The sequence below is a fragment of the Coenobita brevimanus genome, chromosome 1, assembly GCF_032717465.1.
Source record: "Coenobita brevimanus isolate Jiangsu-jjx chromosome 1, ASM3271746v2, whole genome shotgun sequence".
NCBI lineage: Eukaryota > Metazoa > Arthropoda > Malacostraca > Decapoda > Coenobitidae > Coenobita > Coenobita brevimanus.
Window position 1 is genome coordinate 57,010,729 of NC_136954.1, and position 19,347 is coordinate 57,030,075.

General features: G+C 42.9%; 1 protein-coding gene across 1 annotated transcript in view; it reads left to right on the forward strand.

Annotated features, from left to right (window-relative positions):
* Positions 1 to 19,347, forward strand: part of LOC145398753 (discoidin domain-containing receptor 2-like) — a 105,895-nt gene that overhangs the window by 57,544 nt on the left and 29,004 nt on the right. The window contains exons 11-13 of the mRNA XM_080271586.1: positions 3,573 to 3,674; positions 6,404 to 6,606; positions 18,940 to 19,032. Of these exons, the coding sequence (XP_080127712.1) occupies positions 3,573 to 3,674; positions 6,404 to 6,606; positions 18,940 to 19,032 (398 nt within the window). The remainder of the gene's footprint in view (positions 1 to 3,572; positions 3,675 to 6,403; positions 6,607 to 18,939; positions 19,033 to 19,347) is intronic.

The following is a 19,347-nucleotide window of genomic DNA, read 5'->3' on the forward strand; positions in this document are numbered from 1 at the left end:
GGAGTTATCTCCGTACCTTGAAGGTTGGGTCTATGAATGTGCGTGGATGTAGTACGATTGAGGCTAAAAGGGAGGAGATTGGGATAATGTTTGTGAGAAGAAAGTTGGATGTGTTAGCTTTGAGTGAAACGAAGATGAAAGGGAAGGGAGAGTCTATGTTTGGAAGTGTGAATGGAAGATTGTCAGGTGTTGATAGAGGAAGGGCAAGAGAAGGTGTGGCCTTGTTAGTGAGTCCGGAAGTACAGCAGTGTGTGATTGAATGGAAGGAGGTGTCATCGAGACTGATGTGGGTGAAAGCGAAATTTGAACGTGAGTTGTGGGTGTTTGTGAGTGCGTATGGGCCTGGTAGTGAAAGGGATGAAGAAGAGAGGGAGTCTTTCTGGAATGATGTTGATGAGTGTCTGCAGAGTTTTGGAGCGAATGTCAATGTGGTAATGATGGGAGATCTGAATGCTAGAGTGGGAAATGTAGCAGTTGAAGGTGTAGTTGGTATGCATGGTGTGCCTGGAAGAAATGAAAATGAGGAACGAATGATAGCGATGTGTGTTGAGCGAGAGATGGTGATTGGAAATACGCTGTTTGAGAAGAAAGATATTTATAAGTATACATGGGTGAGACAGGAGGGTGGAAGAGTTGTTGATAAAGCTTTGATGGACTATGTGGTTGTGTCTAGGAATGTAATAGGAAGATTGTTGGATGTGAGAGTTCTGAGAGGGGAGGGTGGAGGTATGTCTGACCACTACCTGGTGGAGGGAAAGTTAAGAGTAGGTAAGAGATGGGTGAAAGCTAGGAGGGTTAGGTGTGGCAGGGAGGTTTTGAAAGTGAGTGAGTTGGATAAAAGAGAAAAAGATAGAGTATCAGGAGAAATTGAAAGATGAGTGGAACGCACTGAAAGATCAGGAAAATGGCAGTGTGGAGGAGGAATGGCAGTTGTTTAAGAGTGCTGTGGTGGGGCATGCAGAAGAGGTGTGTGGTGTGAGACGTGTGGGTGGTGGTGTAAGAAAAGGAAGTGAATGGTGGTGCGAGGAAGTAAGTATGGCTGTGGCTGAGAAGAGACGTGCATATGAAGTGTGGCTGCAGAGGAAGGATGAGATGTCATATGAAAGGTATAAGGAAAAGAGGAATAGGGCGAGAAGGGCTGTGCGTGATGTTAAAGTGGCAGCAGATGAGAGGTGGGGTAGGCGGCTTACAGAGAATTTTCAACAGAATAAGAAAATGTTTTGGAAGGAGGTGAAAAGGGTGCGAAAGGGAGAGTCTGGGAAGGAAGAACGAGTAAAAGCAGAGGATGGAAGGATGTTAATTGAGATGGATGCAGTAAGGAAGAGATGGGCAGAGTATTTTGAAAGATTGTTAAATGTAGAGGAGGAAAGGGTGGCTGAGATTGTGGCAGATGGAAGGGTGCAAGGAATAAATGTGTTGGGAGAGTTGAATGATTCTTTGATCACGAAGGAGAAAGTGGAGAAGGCAGTAAAGGAGATGAAAACAGGTAAAGCTGCAAGTATGGATGGGTGTGCTGTGAAATGCCTGAAGGGTGGTGGAGTGACCATTGTTGACTGGTTAGTAAGATTGTTGAATGTGTGCTTTGTGAAAGGTATGGTGCCAATTGACTGGGCAAGTGCTTGTGTGGTCCCGTTGTATAAAGGCAAGGGTGATAAGTATGAATGTACTAGCTTTAGGGGTATAAGTCTGTTGAGTGTTGTAGGTAAGGTTTATGGTAGAGTGTTAATTATGAGAGTTAGAGAGGGTACAGAGGGAGTGATTGGTGAAGAGCAGTGTGGCTTTAGGAGAGGGAGGGGATGCGTGGATCAGGTGTTTGCTGTGAGACAAGTGTGTGAAAAGTATTTAACGAAAGGCAAGGATGTGTTTTGGGCATTCATGGATTTAGAGAAAGCGTATGATAGAATTGATAGGGAGGCTTTGTGGACTGTTTTAAGATTGTATGGACGTGATGGTAGGTTACTAAAAGGGGTGAAAAGTTTTTATGTAAATAGTAGAGCGTGTGTAAGAGTGGGAAATGCTGTGAGTGACTGGTTTCCTGTGAGATTGGGGCTTCGACAGGGGTGTGTGATGTCGCCTTGGTTGTTTAATATTTATATGGATGATGTTGTAAGGGAGGTGAATGCAAGAGTTTTAGGTGGAGGTCTGAGTCTGGTGAATGTTGATGGTGGAGAGTGGAATCTGAAGCAGCTGCTGTTTGCAGATGATACTGCACTGGTGGCTGATTCAGAGGAGAGATTGAGACAGTTGGTAGAGGAGTTTGGAAGGATGTGTGAAAGGAGGATATTGAAAGTAAATGAGAATAAGAGTAAAATGATGAAGTGTACGAGGTTTGTAGATGTTAAGGGGATGAATATAGCTTTGAATGGCGAGTTGCTTGAGGAAGTAGAGTGTTTTAAATATCTAGGGTCACATGTTGCTGTGGATGGAAGAATAGATGCGGAAGTGAAGTTTAGAATAAATGAAGTAGGAAAGGTGCTGGGAGGAATGAAAAAAGTGTTTAGATGTCGTTCGCTTAGAATGGATGTAAAGAGAAGGTTGTATGAGGGTGTTGTGGTACCGACTGCGTTATATGGGGCTGAAACATGGAATATGGGTGTAGCAGAGAGGAAAAGTTTGAATGTAATGGAGATGAGGTGTCTGAGGAGTATGTGTGGAGTGACGCGTATGGATCGAGTGCGAAATGATGAAGTGCGGAGGAGAACTGGAGTTGTTCGGGAGATGGCTGGTAGAGTTGAGCAGAGGGTGTTGCGATGGTTTGGGCATATGGAGAGGATAATGAGCGATTAGTGAAAAAGATAACTAGATCTGATGTGAGAGGTGTAAGGCTGAGAGGAAGACCACGAATAGGATGGATGGACAGTGTGAAGAGAGCACTGGATGCGAGAGGAATGTCTGTTGAGCAAGGAAGAGTGGCAGTGCGTGACAGAAATAAATGGAGAGAAATTGTGAATGAATAAGTGATGACGCAGCCCTAAGGGGATATTCTCCCGCATTTGGTCTGATCAGCTAGTCAGGTCAGGTGCGGGGAAGGGGATGGGTCTGTTATGATGTGGCAGGGGTAAACCAGCTCTGCTGTCGGGCCCTGCTGCGGATGTCACTGATTGGATTGCGCAGTTGACCCTTGTGCGGTGTGGTGCGGTGAGGATCTGTCCGTTCTCCCCTTGGGGCTAAGATGCGATAGAATGTGTTTGAATGGATGAGTAATTGGGGAGTGTGTCGACCTGCCTCGGCTACCTCCCTTTCCTTGGGGGAAGCAGCCTAGGTATATAGATAGATAGATCTTAAGAGCAAAATTTTACTTGAAAGATGGAAAATGAAGGAACTGTTGAATCTTTAAAAAAATAAAATAATCGCTGGGAAGAATTAGGTGTTTTTAAGCTTAGTATTGATGATTATGGGCACTAACCTTCGCATACCACCACTTGGGTATACACTTGGGGAGGCCACGGGCTTGGGTAAGGGGGTAACAGAATTTTTCTAACAGTCTGACCGGCTCAAGGGGAAAGATTAGGTGTATTTTTAGCCAGTACTGATAACTCCACCGTCTCTAACCTTCGCCTTCCACCATTTAGGTACACCTGGGCGAGGCGACGGGCTTGGGTGAAGGTGGAGAGGGCAAGAGCAGCACGCGGCAGGTCGTGCTGGCGAAGTTCAACGATGATGCCACGCCTGAGGTGAGTGAGGGCGTCTGGGGCTGCGTCGTAAATGTCCTTTTCTGTTTCTGCTTCTGCTTCGTAATTGTTGTTTTCTTCTTCTTCTACTACTACTACTACTACTACTACTGCTACTACTACTACCACTGCTACTACTACTACTACTTCTTCTTCTTCTTCTTCTGCTTCGTCGTCGTCGTCGTCATTATTATTATTATTGTCATTGTTATCATTATCATTATCATCATCATTATTATTATCTTCATCGTCATCATCATCATCATCATCATCATTATTATTATTATTATTATTGCTGTTATTTACTATTTTTAATTTCTTGGTATTTTTTGCCCTTCCTGTAATTACTTTCTTTTTCTCGCCCACCTCCTCCTCTTTCATTACTTCCCTTTGTTGTTCTTTACTGTTTTCCTTTGTCGTCAACTTCTTCCTCATTCCTTCCTCCTTCCCTCTCGCTTTCTTCCACTTCCTCCTTACTTTCTCCCCCCTTCCTCCTCACTTCCTCCCTCCCTCCCTCCCATCCATCCATCCATCCATCCATCCATCCCACTCTCTCCTCACTTCCTCCTTGCCTCCCTCCCTCATTTTTTCCTCCCTCCCCCCCTCAACTTTTTCCTCCCTCCCTCCATCTCTCACCTCTCAGCCTTTCCCTCCCTCCCTCCTTCCTTTCCTTTAAAACAGATAGATAAAAAGTCACTTGTTTATCACACCTTCCTCTCTCTCTCTCTCTCTCTCTCTCTCTCCGTCACATTTTTATACCTCTCTTCCTTCTGCCTCCTCTCTTTCCTCACTCATTTTCCCTCCCTTTTCTTTTTCCCTCTCCTCATTTTTTCCTCTTCTCTTTTTCCCCTCTCCTTTTCTCTCTCCTCTTTTTTCACTCCCCCTCTCTTTCCTCCCTCCCGTTTTCCTTCTCGTCTCTTTTCCCTATCCTCTTTGTTTCCCTCTCCTCTTTTTTTCTCTCCCTCACTCTTTCCCCCCTCCCCTTTTCCCTCTTCTCTCTTTTTCCGTCTTCTTTTCCCTCTCCTCTCTTTTCCCCATCCTCTCTTTTCCTCTTTACCTCTCTCTTCCCACTCTCTAAGTCTTCTAAGTCAGCCAAAGACCAGTCTATTGTCAGATCCAAACTCGACCCTTCCTCCTGAACTCCTTGTCCAAATCCGATTTAGGACTGAATTCTAAGTGGCTTGGGCAGACTTCGTGACACTTCTTCCTCTGCGAGTTATTCTGGACATCACGCCTCAGCAGTCCTCGTTTATGTCGATGGAAGAAGGAAATAAATAATGTGTCAGATAATAAAGGACAAGGATAAATAATAACTGATGGAAAAATAACAAATAAATAAAGGATAAATAACACATAAAGGATAATTAACAAGGATAAATGATAAACAAGGTTAAATAGCGTAAATAAATAAAGGATAAATAGCAAGGATAGATAATAGCTGAAGGATAAATAAATAAATAAAGGATAAATAACATAAAGGATTAATAGCAAGGATAAACAATAAATAGGGATAAATAACGTGAATAAATAAAGGATAAATAACAAGGATAAATCGGATAGAGAATGGCGTTAAGGAATCTAGCGTGTGATAATATGGCTTTGGGGATTTCTGAACCCATCTTCCTTAGCGATTTATTATGCGTGTTGTTCCTCAGTCTTTTTTTCTTTTTTTTTTTTATCTAGTTTCGTTCCTCCCTTTTCTAACTTCTTGGTTGTTTATGTCTTTCCTCCTCTCATCTCTCCTCACCTTTACCTGTGTACATCCCTTTCCGACCTTGTGATCCTCCCTTTTTTGGTGGATAGGTGTGGGAGGACAGGTAAAAACAGGTGGAAGGTGCAGGTCTTCGCCACGCTCTCTGACTTCCAACTCGACCCCCTCTGTTTCTGTCATTAATTCATCCCTGTCCTTTCATGCCTTGTCTTCATCCTTCCTTGTCTCTCTGTCTTCCTTCTTACCTGTCTGTACCCGTTTCTTTCTATCTAGTTCTCCCATTTCGGTGACAGGTGAGGGAGGACAGGTGGAGACAGGTATGGGGAGGCGGTGGCTCAATCGGTAGAGAGGTGGCCTGCAGTCCTACCGGACCCAGGTTCAAATCCCGGCTGGGGCAGGGAACAGTTTAAGGATTTGAATTTCATATAATCAGACTTTACCGATCTACCAGAAGACCTGCCGACATGTCGTAAAAATACCCCCCGCTAATACCAATACACTAGTCCTGTATGAGACAGCCCTAGCATGTATTCAATATGGACGATGGGTGTTAGCGCCGAATTGGTGACATGTAGAGGTGTATGGTATGTAGGAGGACTACTGAGCCTTGAGAGCAGGCTGTGAAGCCTATGCCCAGAGTCGGTCACATAAAAAAAAAAAAAAAATACACCTAGCCACACAATCGAGTCCCCATCTTCGCCAATTCCTCCTTACACCATTCCTCTTTTTTTTTTTATTCTTCTCCTTTTCATTCTTTGTCACTCTGTCGTCATACTTAGCTGTTTGTATCCCTTTCGTAGTGTCTAATTTTCCTACTTCCGCTGACAGGTGAGAGAGGACGGGTGGAGACAGGCATAGCTTCAATCCACTGTCGGACCCCCAGCTTGGCCCTCTCTGTCTCTGTCATTACTTTATCCCTGTCCTTTCCTGCTGTCTCTACGTCCTTCTTTGCCTCTCTGAATCCGTCTTTGCCTGTCCATACCCCGTTCCTACCGTCTAATATTCCTGTTTTCGCGGACAGGTGAGAGAGGACGGGTGGAGACAGGCGCAGCTCCTGGCCACACTCTCGGACCCTAACCTGGCGTGTCTGCTGGGGGTGGTGAGCCGGGACGACCCCCTGGTACTGGTGCTGGAGTACATGGACCAGGGGGATCTGAACCAGTACCTGCGCCGCCACGTACCGGACACAACCACGCCGAGACTCAACCACATGCGGCCCATCAGGTAAGCGGGAGTGAATTGGCGAGAGAAGTGAGTTGAGGTGATGGTTGGATTGGATGTCGAGTTGAGAGAGAAAAATTGTGAGATAGTTGAATTAGGGACTGAGTTGAAAGAAAAAGTTATGAGAGAGATTTTTTGAGGTGATGGTTGAATTCGAGACTGAGTTGAAAGAAAAAAAATTGTGAGAGAAATGTGTTGAGGTGGTAGTTGGATCTGGGGTTGAGTCGAGGGGGAAATATCCTACGTAGAAGAAAAGATGGTGTTTATACCAGAAGTTGCGAGGAAAATGTATAGAAGAAAATGGTAACTATTTTATCAGATATTTCACATTACAGAAACATTGAAGTCCATGAATGTACAGATTTTTTTTTTTTTTTTTTTTTTTTTAAGGTTGGGAGATTCACGCCGGCATTGATAAAAACGGACGTCAGTTTACAGAATCATACAAACAGCGATTTTAAGATGAAGCCTAAGTTCCTGCGAAATTAAAGCTGACTCCCCCCCCCCCCAAGAAAAATAAATAAATAAATAAATAAAGGAAAACAGAAGAGGTAATTTTAAGAGAAAAGTTGAGTTGCCGAAGAAAAACAAAATATATAAACGAAAGCAAAAGTGGCGATTTTATGAAACACACACACACACACACACACACACACACACACACACACACACACACACACACACACATCGCCCGGTAGGAAAAAACAGCGAAATCCGTGTTTTGTGTGCAACTGCAAATTGTCGAAAACTAATTATGCAAAGCGAAGGTAAGCCCTAATTTGCGAGGGTCGGTTTTAAAACACCTGTTAGGGTCAAATTGCATTCCAGTTTACATAGAGCAATCAGTAACTGTGCAGCGATTTTTTTTTTTTTTTTTTTTTTTTTTTTAGGGAGGTCAAATTTTTTTACATGTGTTGTAATGATTGCCAGAAATTTCCCGTCTGTTTTCCTCTTGGTAATGTGTGTTAGCTTGTACATCATCATCATCATCATCATCATCGTCGTCGTCATTTTCGTCGTAATTATCATCCTCATCATAGTCAGTTATCATCGTCATCATCATCGTCAATCGTCTTCACCATTATCATCCTCATCATCATCATCATCATCATCCTCATCCTCATCGTCGTCGTTGTCGTCGTCGTCATCATCATTATCATCATCATCATCATCATCGTCGTCGTTGTCGTCGTAGTCATCGTCATCATCATCGTCATGGTCAGTTTTCATCATCATCATCATCATCATCATCATCCACATCATCACAACCCTACTTTCGGTTGGCCTCATCCACTATCCGGTTATGGAGACATCCCTCAACTTCCCCCCCTCCCTATCCCCCGAAAGGACGATGGAACTTCAGCCTGCAGTCGACTGGGTTCACGTTCAGATGAGCCTGGGTTTGCTACTACGATAAACAAGTATTTCTCCCAGAGTAAATGAGTTTGAGATATATGCAGGTAATAAGGATGTAATTAAAAGATATGCAGGTGATTGAGAGGTTAATTAAGATGATTAAGAAGTAAATTAGAATAACCGGATAATTTTTACGGATAATTAAAATATATATATCGAATTAATTAGAAAAGATGATGAGGTTATACGGGTGAGTTTAATGATGAAAAGGTATTTGCTAATAATGTTTGGTTAAAATATGTTAATGAATCAAGCTAATTAGTTGCGTAAAAGTAAATACACCCGTTAATTGATTGCTGTACAGGTGAGAAGAACAGTTTAATAAAGTAGGATAACCAGGTGATTAGAGGCTATTTAGTATTTTGAAAAGATAATTACGTGGCTTAATAAAAAGGTGTACAGGTGGCTAAAAAAAGTTAATTAAAAGATACACAGGTGACGAGGTTAATTGAAAAGGTATCCAGGTGATTTGAGGTTAATTAAAAGGTAGGCAGGTGAGTTTAATTAGAAGGTATCTTGGTGATTTGAGGTTAATTAAAAGGTATCCAGATGATTTGAGGTTAATTAAAAAGGTATCCAGGTGAGGTTAATTAAAAGATATCCAGGTGATTTGAGGTTAATTAAGATATCCAGGTGACGAGGTTAATTAAAAAGATATCCAGGTGACGAGGTTAATTAAAAAGATATCCAGGTGATTTGAGGGTAATAAAGATAACCAGGTGAGGTTAATTAAGAAGATATCCAGTTGATTTGAGGTTAATTAATAAAGGTTAATTATTTTAAAGGTAATAATGAGGGGGTTTGTCTGTGGGGTGATCATTTGTGCATAATTGAAGTGTGGTGTTATGAGTTAATTATACCTCTCTCTCTCTCTCTCTCTCTCTCTCTCTCTCTCTCTCTCTCTCTCTCATTTCCACCTTCCCAAATCGTATAAAATCGTTCGCCCCTTTTAGTCTTTCACTGTTTCTTTCTTTTTTTTTTTTTCGTTTTTCATTTTTCTGTTTCTTCGTATTTTCTTCTGTATTTTCTCTATATCCTTTTTGGGTCAGTTTACTTTCATTTTTACTTGACTGCCATATTTTATTCTCATTTTTCACCTCCTTCTTCCTCCCCATTCACTTCATCATCATCATCATCATCACCTCGCCTTCTCATCCCTGCCTTCCTCTATTTTTGTTATCCTTTACTTCCTCCTCCTCCTCCTCCTCCTCCTTTATCTTTCAGCATGTAGAATTAGATATTGATCTTGTAGTCATAGTCTACATTGTAACAAGCAGCCTCGAAAGGACCATAAGGATCTGTTGCTGTTTGCTTTCCTTTTTATTCCTTTGCATTCCTCCTCCTCCTCCTCCTCCTCCTTGCTCTTCAACTCTCTTCCTTCTAAGGTCATGTGCCATCTCCAGTCTCTCACCATTAACCTCGACTCTTCCCTCCTCCTCCTCCGCCTCTCATTCATTTTCCTTCCTTCTTTTTTCCCTGCCGTGTCCAATTTTCTTTCTTCATCTTTTCTCCTTTTCTTCTTCCTCCTCCTTCTTTCGCCTCTCTTTCCTTCTCCTTCCCCCTTTTCTTCTCCTTCCTCTCTTCTCTTTCTTTCCTTTTGTTCTTCCCCTCCTTCTTTTTCTTCTTACTGATCCTTTTTCCTTTTTCCTCCTTCGATCTTTCTCCTCTTTCTCCCATTTTCTTCCTGTTTTTCCTCTTTCTCCTTCCTCTTCTCCCTTCTCCCTTTTTTCCTCTTCCTCTTCTTTCTCCCTTTTTTCCTCTTCCTCTTCTTTCTCCCTTTTTTCCTCTTCCTTCATCTTCTTCTTTCCCTCTAGTTCTTCCTCTTTTTGTCTCTTCCTTATCGTCTTTTTCTCCATCTTCGTTCTCCCTTTTTCTCCCCCGTTCTTCTCCCTCTTCTTCCTCCTCTTCTTTTGTCATTTTTCTCCCATTCTTCTTCCTCCTCTTCCTCTTTCTTCTTCCTCTTGTTCCACCTTTTCCTCTTCTTTCTCCCTTGTCCTCTTTCTCCGTCGTTTTTCCTGTCTTCGTCTTCCATCTTCCTCCTCTATCTCCTTCTTTCTTCACCCTCATCCTTCTTCCTCCTCTTCCTCTCTCGTCTCTTCCTCTTCCTTCTTCCTCCTCTTTTTCCTTTCTCCTCCCTCTTCCCTCTTCCTCTCCTTTCTCCTCCCTCTTCCCTCTTCCTCTCCTTTCTCCTCCCTCTTCCCTCTTCCTCTCCTTTCTCCTCCCTCTTCCCTCTTCCTCTCCTTTCTCCTCCCTCTTCCCTCTTCCTCGCCTTTCTCCATTCTCCTTCCTCTTTCCTCTTCCTCTTATTCCTCAGGTCATCGGTCAACTCCAGTCACATCCCATTAGCGTCGCCTCTCTCTTTCTCCTCTTCCTCCTCTTCCGCATCATCGTTATTCCTTTTCCTCCTTTGTTTTGCCATTTTATTTCTTTCCCTTGTCCACCTCCTACAATTTTTCCTGCTGTTCCTTCCCTTTGTTTTTGTCTCACCTTCCTTCCTTTCCCTTCTCTCTTTTCATCCTTCCTTTTTCTTCTTCCTTCTTTTTCTTCCTTCCCTGTCTTCCTTCCTTCCTTCCTTCCTCCCTTCCTTTCTTTGCCACCTCTTGTTCTTTCGTTTCTCCTCATTTTTATCTCTATTTTTCTCTCATTCTTACCCTTCATCCTTCTTCCTTTTACCTTCCTTCTGTTCTTCTTGCCCTCCTTCCCTCCTTTTCTTCCTTCCTTCCTCTTCCTTCATTTCTCCCTGTCTTCCTTTTTTCCCTTCTTCCTTCTTTTTTTCCTTTTTTTCCATCTTTTCATTCATCTTTTCCTCCTTCCCCTTTTTCCTCCTAATTTTCTTCCTTTTCTCCTCTTCCCCTCTTTCTTCTCTCATCTTCCTCCTTTAATTTCCTTCCCTCCCCCACATTTTTATTTATTTATTTATTTATTTATTTATGCCTGAGTACATTAAGAAGCGGCCCCGTTAGTCAGTCCCGCCTTAGGATTTTCACTCATATTGGATTTTTATTTAGCGTAGCCCATATGGTCCCGCATCAGGCACGTACTTTTGTAATTATTGTACTTTTTTTTTTTTTTTAACTTCTCCCTTCTTTATCCTCTCGTTTCCTTTTTCCCTCCCATCTTCCTCGTCTTCCTTCTTCCTCATCTTTTCCTTCCTTCTCCCTTCCCTTACTCCCGCTTCCTCTTCCTCCCCCTATTCTCACTTTCTGAATAGCCCTTTTCTTCCTTCTTCCTCCTCCCTTCCTCCTTCTCTCCCTCTCTCCTTCTCTCCCTTCCTTTCCCATCCTCATCATTTCCCTTCCTCCTTCTCTCCTTTCCTTTCCTCTTCGTCTCCCTCTCCCTCATCCTGTCCCTTCCTCTTTCCCTTTCCTCCCTCCGTCTTCTTCTTCCTTGTTCGTCTCCACCTCCTCTTCTTCCTCTCTCGTCTCCTCCTCTTCCTTCCCCTTCCTCCTCCTCCTCTCGTGTTCCCCCTCCTCTCCCTTCCTCTTCCTCCTCCTCCTCTTTCGTCTCCTCCTCTCCCTTCCTCTTCCTCCTCCTCCTCTTTCGTCTCCTCCTCCTCTCCTTTCCTCTCCTCCTCCTCTCCTTTCCTCTTCTTCCTCCTCCTCTTTCGTCTCTTCCTCCTCTCCCTTCCTCTTCTTTCTTAACCTCCCTTCTTGCCTCCTCCTCTCCCTTCCTCTTCCTCTTCCTTCTTCACCTCTTTTCTTTAGGTCATCTGCCACCGCCATTCTCACTCCATTAACCTTTCCTTTGTCCTCTTTTTCCTCTTTCTTTTCTCCTTCTCCTGCTTCTTCTCTTCTTTCTCCTCCTCCTCCTCCTCCTCCTCCTTTTATCCTTCTTTTTCGTCCTCTTCCTCTTCCCGTCTCCTTCCTTTTTACTCTTCTTCATCTTCCTTCTCTTCGTCTTTCCTCTTTTGTTTCTCCGTCCCTTCTCTCTTCCTACCTCTTCTCCCCTTTTTTTCCCTCCTCTTCCCTCTTCCTCCTCTTCTCTTCCCTCTTCCTCCACTTCCCGTTCTCTCTTCTTCTTCTTCTTCTTTCCTTCCTCATCTTACCACTTTCTTTCTCTCCATCCTTCAAGTCTGTCATTTCTTCATTTCTCACCTCCTCTCACCTTCTTATTGTCACTTTTTCCCTCTCCTCATTTCCTCCACTTCCCGTCCTTCTCTCTTTCGTCTTTCTTCTTCCTCTTCTTTCTTCTTCTTCCTCTTCTTTCTTCTTCTTCCTCTTCTTTCTTCTTCTTCCTCTTCTTTCTTCTTCTTCCTCTTCTTTCTTCTTCTTCCTCTTCTTTCTTCTTCTTCCTCTTTTTTCTTCTTCCTCTTCTTTCTTCTTCTTCCGTTCCCCTTATTTCTTTCTCCTTCCTCTTTTTCCCTCATTCTTTCGTAATATTCTTTTCCTCTTTATTTCTTTCCATCCTCTTTCTTTCATCATCCTCTTTTCCCCTCTTTTTCATCCTCTTTTTTTCTTCCTGTTTTTCTCTTCCTCTTTATTCCTCTTTCATCTTCATTCTTCTTCCTCAGTCTTTCTTCTCTTTCTTCTCTTCCTCTTTCTTTCTTCCTACTTCTCTTATTCTTTCATCTTTCTTCATCATTCTTTCATCTCTTCTTTCTTCCTCTTTCTTCTTTCTTCTCTGCCTCTTTCTTCTTTCTTCTCTTCCTTTCTTGATTCTTTTCTTCTTTCTTCTCTGCCTCTTTCTTCTTTCTTCTCTTCCTTTCTTCATTCTTTTCTTCTTTCTTCTCTGCCTCTTTCTTCTTTCTTCTCTTCCTTTCTTCATTCTTTTCTTCTTTCTTCTCTGCCTCTTTCTTCTTTCTTCTCTTCCTTTCTTCATTCTTTTCTTCTTTCTTCTCTGCCTCTTTCTTCTTTCTTCATTCTTTTCTTCTTTCTTCTCTGCCTCTTTCTTCTTTCTTCTCTTCCTTTCTTCATTCTTTTCTTCTTTCTTCTCTGCCTCTTTCTTCTTTCTTCTCTTTCTTTCTTCTTTCTTCTCTGCCTCTTTCTTCTTTCTTCTCGTCCTATTTCTTCTTCTCCTCTTCTTTCTTTTCTCTTCCTTCCTTCATTCTTTTCTTCTCTCTTCTCGCCCTCTTTCTTCTTTTCTCTTCATCTTTCTTTTCTTCCTCCTCCTTGCTCCACCTGCCACCACCATCCTTCACCATTACCCACCGTCTTTCACACTCGCTCCCACTCTCTCTCTCTCCCTCTCCCTCACACTCTTTCCCTCTCTCACACTCCACCTCCCTCCCTCCTTCACCTGTATACTTATCTTCAGTCTCTCTCTCTCTCTCTCTCTCTCTCTCTCTCTCTCTCTCTCTCTCTCTCTCTCTCTCTCTCTCATAAAAAGAAAACGATCGGAATATTATTTTACTATTTCCACCTCCTCCTCCTCCTCCTCCTCCTCCTCCTCCTCCTCCTCCAGACTGATTGATCGTCATTTCTTCAATTCTGGACTGATTGACTTCAAGCTTGATGGAGTTGTACCTTGAACCCCCCCCCTCTCTCTCTCTCTCTCTCTCTCTCTCTCTCTCACACACACACACACACACACACACACACAACAGAGAGAGAGAGAGAGAGAGAGAGACCCCTAAACTTGGCTCCCTTACTTATTTACCGATTTTCTTGGAACGTGGTCTGGATTTAGTGCCTACGTGAATGGGTAGGTCGCTTGACTTGGGTTCGAGAGGTTCTGGGTTCGGTGCTAGAGGGGGACGGACATTTAAGTGGGTGTAGTGGTAGATTTTTGGCGCCTTCATCGAGTGAGTGGATGGATCGCTTGACCTTAACATTAGAATGAGAGAGCTTGGGTTCAGTCCTTTGTTTGAGTGGACATTGAAGTGGATGTATTGGTAGTATGTGGTGGTGGTAGTAGTAGTAGTAGTAGTATCAGTAATAGTAGTAGTAGCAGTAGTAAAATAATAATAGTAGTAGTAGTAGTAGTAATAATAATAATAATAATAATAATAATAATAATAATAATAACAACAACAATAATAATAATAATAATAATAATAATAATAATAATAATAATAATTTATACTACGAAGCCCCCAGGTGAGTCGATAGCACGTGCGTCTACTAATCCTCTTGACCTTGGTTCAATCCCACTCAGGGGCCGGCATTTAAGAGGGGGTGTCTGGTAGAATGGCCTCCCTTGTGTTTTTATTTGTTTATCTGGGTTCCTTTGATGACGTGCAGGACAGACTCTCTCTCTCTCTCTCTCTCTCTCTCTCTCTCTCTCTCTCTCTCTCTCTCACACACACACACACACACACACACACACACACACACACACACACACACACCAGAGAGAGAGAGAGAGAGAGAGCCACGCCGACCTAACCCCCACCCACACTTCCACACCCCTATCCCCAAGGATGAGGGTTGGGTCGGGGTGGGTCACTCCCCCACTCTCTCAGCCTCTTCGGATCAGTCACCCCTGAGGCCTCGTAAAACATGTCATGAACGTGTCTAGTAGTCCTCCTTGACGGCGAAGGAGAGAGGTGGAGGAAGGGTGAAGGAGGAAGGAAGGAGGAAATGTGGGGAATGGTGGAGGGTGAAGGAAGGAGGGAAGGAGGAAGTGTTGGTAATGGAGGAGGAGGGAAGATGAAGGAGGAAGGAGGGGGAAGGTGGAGGAGCAAGGGAGGAAGGAAGGAGGAAGTGTGGGAAATGGTGGAGGAGGAGCGAAGGAAAAGGGGAACAGACAGAAGACAAGACGAGGAAGAAAGGAAGCGAAAGGAAATTGATAAAGGTGAGGGAGAAGGGAAAGAAGGAAATGGAGATAGTTGGAGGAGGAAGGAAGGAGAGAAGGAAAGAGGAAGTGGATGAAAATGGCGGAAGAAAGAAATGGAGATAGAGGAGGAGGAGGAAAGGAGGGAAGGAAGGTGATAGAGGAAGAAGGAAGACAGCAACATAGAAGGAGGAGGAGGAGGAGAGAAGGAGGAAGGAAGTGAGTGAAGATGGAGGAGGAAAGAAGGAAGGAAGGAGGAAGGAAGTGAGTGAAGATGGAGGAGGAAGGAAGCAAGGAAGTAAGAATTAGGATAGTTCAAAGAGGTGGAGGAGGAAAGAAGGAAAAAAAGAAAAGAAAATAGGGAATAAATGGGTTCATGGATAGACAGTTAATAATAAATAAAAAATGAAAAAATAAATAAAAAATAAATAGGTGAGAAATATGTATAGGTAGAGAGATGTATTTTTCTGTTTTCTTCTTTTTCTTCTTTGCCTCTCGTTTTCCTCTTCATTTATCCTCCATTACTTCTCTTTCCCCTTCTGTTTTTTTCCTCACTTCTTATGTTTCTTTCCTCTCTCCCTTCCTTGCTTTAATTTTCTTTTTTTCTTTATCCTTTGTGTTCGTTTCATATTCGTTTAGCGTCACTTTCTCTCTCTCTCTCTCTCTCTCTCTCTCTCTCTCTCTCTCTCTCTCTCTCTCTCTCTCTCAGTGTCCTTCATTTTCTTCCATTCTCCCTATCTACTTTCGCTTCTCTCTCTCTCTCTCTCTCTCTCTCTCTCTCTCTCTCTCTCTCTCTCTCCCCTTCTCCGTTTTCTTTCATTTATTAATTCTATTCATTCTCCTCTCTCTTTTTCTCTCTTTTCCTCTTTCATCTTCTGTTACTCTCAAATTCTTTACCTTTCTCTCTCTGCTGTCTTTTATTCATCCCTTGCTTCTGGCTTTTACTCTCTCTCTCTCTCTCTCTCTCTCTCTCTCTCTCTCTCTCTCTCTCACACACACACACACACACACACACACACACACACACACACACACACACACACACACACACACACACACACACACACACACTTTCCATAATTTCTCCCCCGTTTTCACACATCCTCCCTCTCTTTCTCTTAAGCCTTCCTAATCCTTGCTCTCTTTCATGCTCTCTTTAAGCTCTCTTTATCATCGTTTCTCTCTTTCTCTTCTTTGTTCCTCTCTCTCTTTCTTTCTTTGTTATGTCTTCCTTCTATCTTTTTAATCTTCCATGAATCCTGTTTATGTCTCTCTCTCTCTCTCTCTCTCTCTCTCTCTCTCTCTCTCTCTCTCTCTCTCTCTCTGTGGGTGTGTTTGTGTGTCTATCAGTCCATCTCTATATCTACCTGCCTATATCTGTCTGTCTGTCTGTCTGTATTTTCTGGCATATTTCCTACCTATCTATCTATCTATCTATCTATCTACATCTATCAGTATCTGTCCATATATATCTTTTTAGCTTTCTGAATTTCTCTCTCTCTCTCTCTCTCTCTCTCTCTCTCTCTCTGTCTATCTATCTATCTATCTCTCTCAGTTTCCCCTTTATCCTCCATTTTTTTGTCTTTATTCCTTTTTCCCTTTCCCGCCCCATTTTTCTCTCTCTAACAGTCTCTCTTTCTCACCCCAGTGCTCTTTCTGCTCTCTCTCCCTCCCCCCCTCTCTCTCTCTCTTTTAGACTCGCTTTATTTTCTTTCATCTTTTTATTTTTACTGTTTTTTTTTTTTTATTGTTCAGATTCTTTCTCTTGGTTATTGAATTCTTCTCGGATGTCGTTTGATACTCTCTCTCTCTCACACACACACACACACACACACACACACACTCTCTCTCTCTCTCTCTCTCTCTCTCTCTCTCTCTCTCTCTCTCTCTCTCACACACACACACACACATACACTCTCTCTCTCTCTCTCTCTCTCTCTCTCTCTCTCTCACACACACACACATACACTCTCTCTCTCTCTCTCTCTCTCTCTCTCTCACACACACACACACACACACACACACACACACACACACACACACACACACACACACACACACACACACACACACACACACACACACACCTTCCTCCCCGTCTCTTTCACGTTACTGAATAAATTAGACACCCCTCGCCCTGCCTAAAGAGCAAGGCGTCCGGTTATAGAGCATTAATTAAGAAATGAAAGCAAGAAAGAAAACGTGAATTGGGCCGTAAAGAAATAAAGAGAGGGAAGGAGAGAGAGGGAGAGGTGAACATTAGGAGTGAGTGAGAGATGGAATGGGTAATAAAGGGGCTGTCTGAGAGAGGGAGAGAGAGAGGGGGAGGGAAGGAAGGAAGGGAGGGAGAGTGTGTGTGTGAGAGAGAGAGAGGGAGAGGGAGAGAATTTTGTGTTTTTTGAGTGTATGTGTGTGTGTGTGTGTGAGAGAGAGAGAAGGAGAGGGAGAGAATTTTGTGTTTTTTGAGTGTGTGTGTGTGTGTGAGAGAGGGAGAGAGGGAGGGGAGGGAGTGGAATTGGAGGAAGAAGAGTTAAAAAAATAATAAGCTTTTGATGTGGAGAGTCAGGTCGATTTTTTTTTTTTTTTTTTTTTTTTTGAATAAGGAGAAGTAGATGGTAATTAAGATGTAGTGACTCTTTCCTCCCTTTTATTCTCCCTCTTCCATCTCTTATTCTCCCTTCAGCTTCCTTATTCTCCCTCTTCTTCCTTGTAGTTTCCTCCTTCTTCCTCTTCTTATTCTCATCAACTTGCTTCTCGTTCTTCCTCCTTCTCCCATCAGCTGCCTTCTTCTCCTTCCTCCTCCTCCTCTTACTCTCCCAGCAGCGCCCTTGTTCTTCTCCCTCTTCATCTTCAACTTTTCTTCTTCTTCTTCTTCAATTCTTCTTCTTCTTCTTCTTCAATTCTTCTTCTTCTTCTTCTTCTTCTTCTTTTCCTCCCACCAACTCCCTTCATCTCCCTATTCCTCTTCCTGTCCTCCTTGTTCATCTTCCTCACCATCTTATCCTTCTTTCTCCTCTTAGTCTCCGTCTTCTTCCTCCTCTTTTTTCCCATCAACCTCCCTCTTGTCCTTCCAATTTCATTCATCTTAAAAAGTAATGAAGAAAGTAAAGCAGAAAATCTCATCATGTTCTTAAGAAGGCCTTGAGATGTAAACGAACTTTTGACCGCCACTCTGTACCTTTGTGTTCCTTTCTCCTCTGACTCATGTCCCAAAGGAGATCTGATTGCCTGGGTCCGGATGCCACTGCCCCAGGAGATGCCGGGAAGTTGGGCGTGGGTAATGATGATGGTGGTGGTGATGATGGTGGTTGTGGTGGTGATGATGATGGTTGTGGTGATGATGGTGGTTGTGGTGGTGGTTGGTTGTTTTTGTGGTTGTGGTGGTTGGTGGTGGTGGTGGTGATGGTTGTGGTGGTGGTTGGTTGTTTTTGTGGTTGTGGTGGTTGGTGGTGGTGGTGATTGTGGTTGTGTTGGTTGGATAATGATGATAATGGTGATGGTAGTAATGATGATGATGATGATGATGATGATGATGATTGATAATGATGATAATGGTGATGGTGGTGGTAGTAATGATGATGATGATGATGATGATGATGACGACTTACAATAATTTATATAATACCTGTGAGTAATTTATAGTTTGCATAATTAAGGTATACACGTATTTCATCATTTATATTTTATGTAGACCTATACCTTCTCCTGTCATTATCATACACTCGCTTATAGGCTGCCTTTATCCTTTCATGTGCACCGTTATGTAAACCAACCGTGTAAACCCTGCTATGTATACCAACCATGTATACTGTATGTACACACCCTGCCATGTACGAATTATTTTTTATGACCGTACACACACACACACACACACACACACACACACACACACACACACACACACACACACACGCTTTCCCCCCTATTATACCTATAGTGTTTACCAGTACCAACATATGCCATCTGTGTATAACTCACCATGTGCACTAATCATGTACTTGTTTGTGTGTGTACAGGTATCTCACTGTGTACGTGTTTGTCTTTGTACAGCGCTCCCACCATGTACGTGTTTGTGTGTGTATCCACCATGCATACATCTCCCCTACGATGCGCACTAACCATGTACGTGTTTGTGTGCGTGTCCGCCATGTAGGCTATACCTCTTCTCCACCATGTGCACTAACTATGTACGTGTTTGTGTGTGTACAGCTACGGCCTGCTGGTGTACATGGCGACTCAGGTGGCCGCGGGCATGAAGTACCTGGAGACGCACAACATCACGCACAGGGACCTTGCCACCAGGTGAGTCACGTACCTACCTCTACCTGTACTTCATTAACCCGGATACGCTCTTTACATCTCCTTCATTTGCTCTTTACTGCTCTTTTTTTTTTTTCTATATAATACTTTTTTTCTTAATTATTTTTTTACGGTTAACGATTACTCTCTTAGTCTTTTCTACTATTTTTTACACTACTGTATTACTCTTTACTATTTTACTCTAATATTTTTTACCCTACTGTTTTTTACTCAACTATTTTTTACTCTACTGTTTTTAATCTATTTTTTACTCTGCTGTTTTTAATCTATATTTTACTCTATTTTTTTTATTATTTT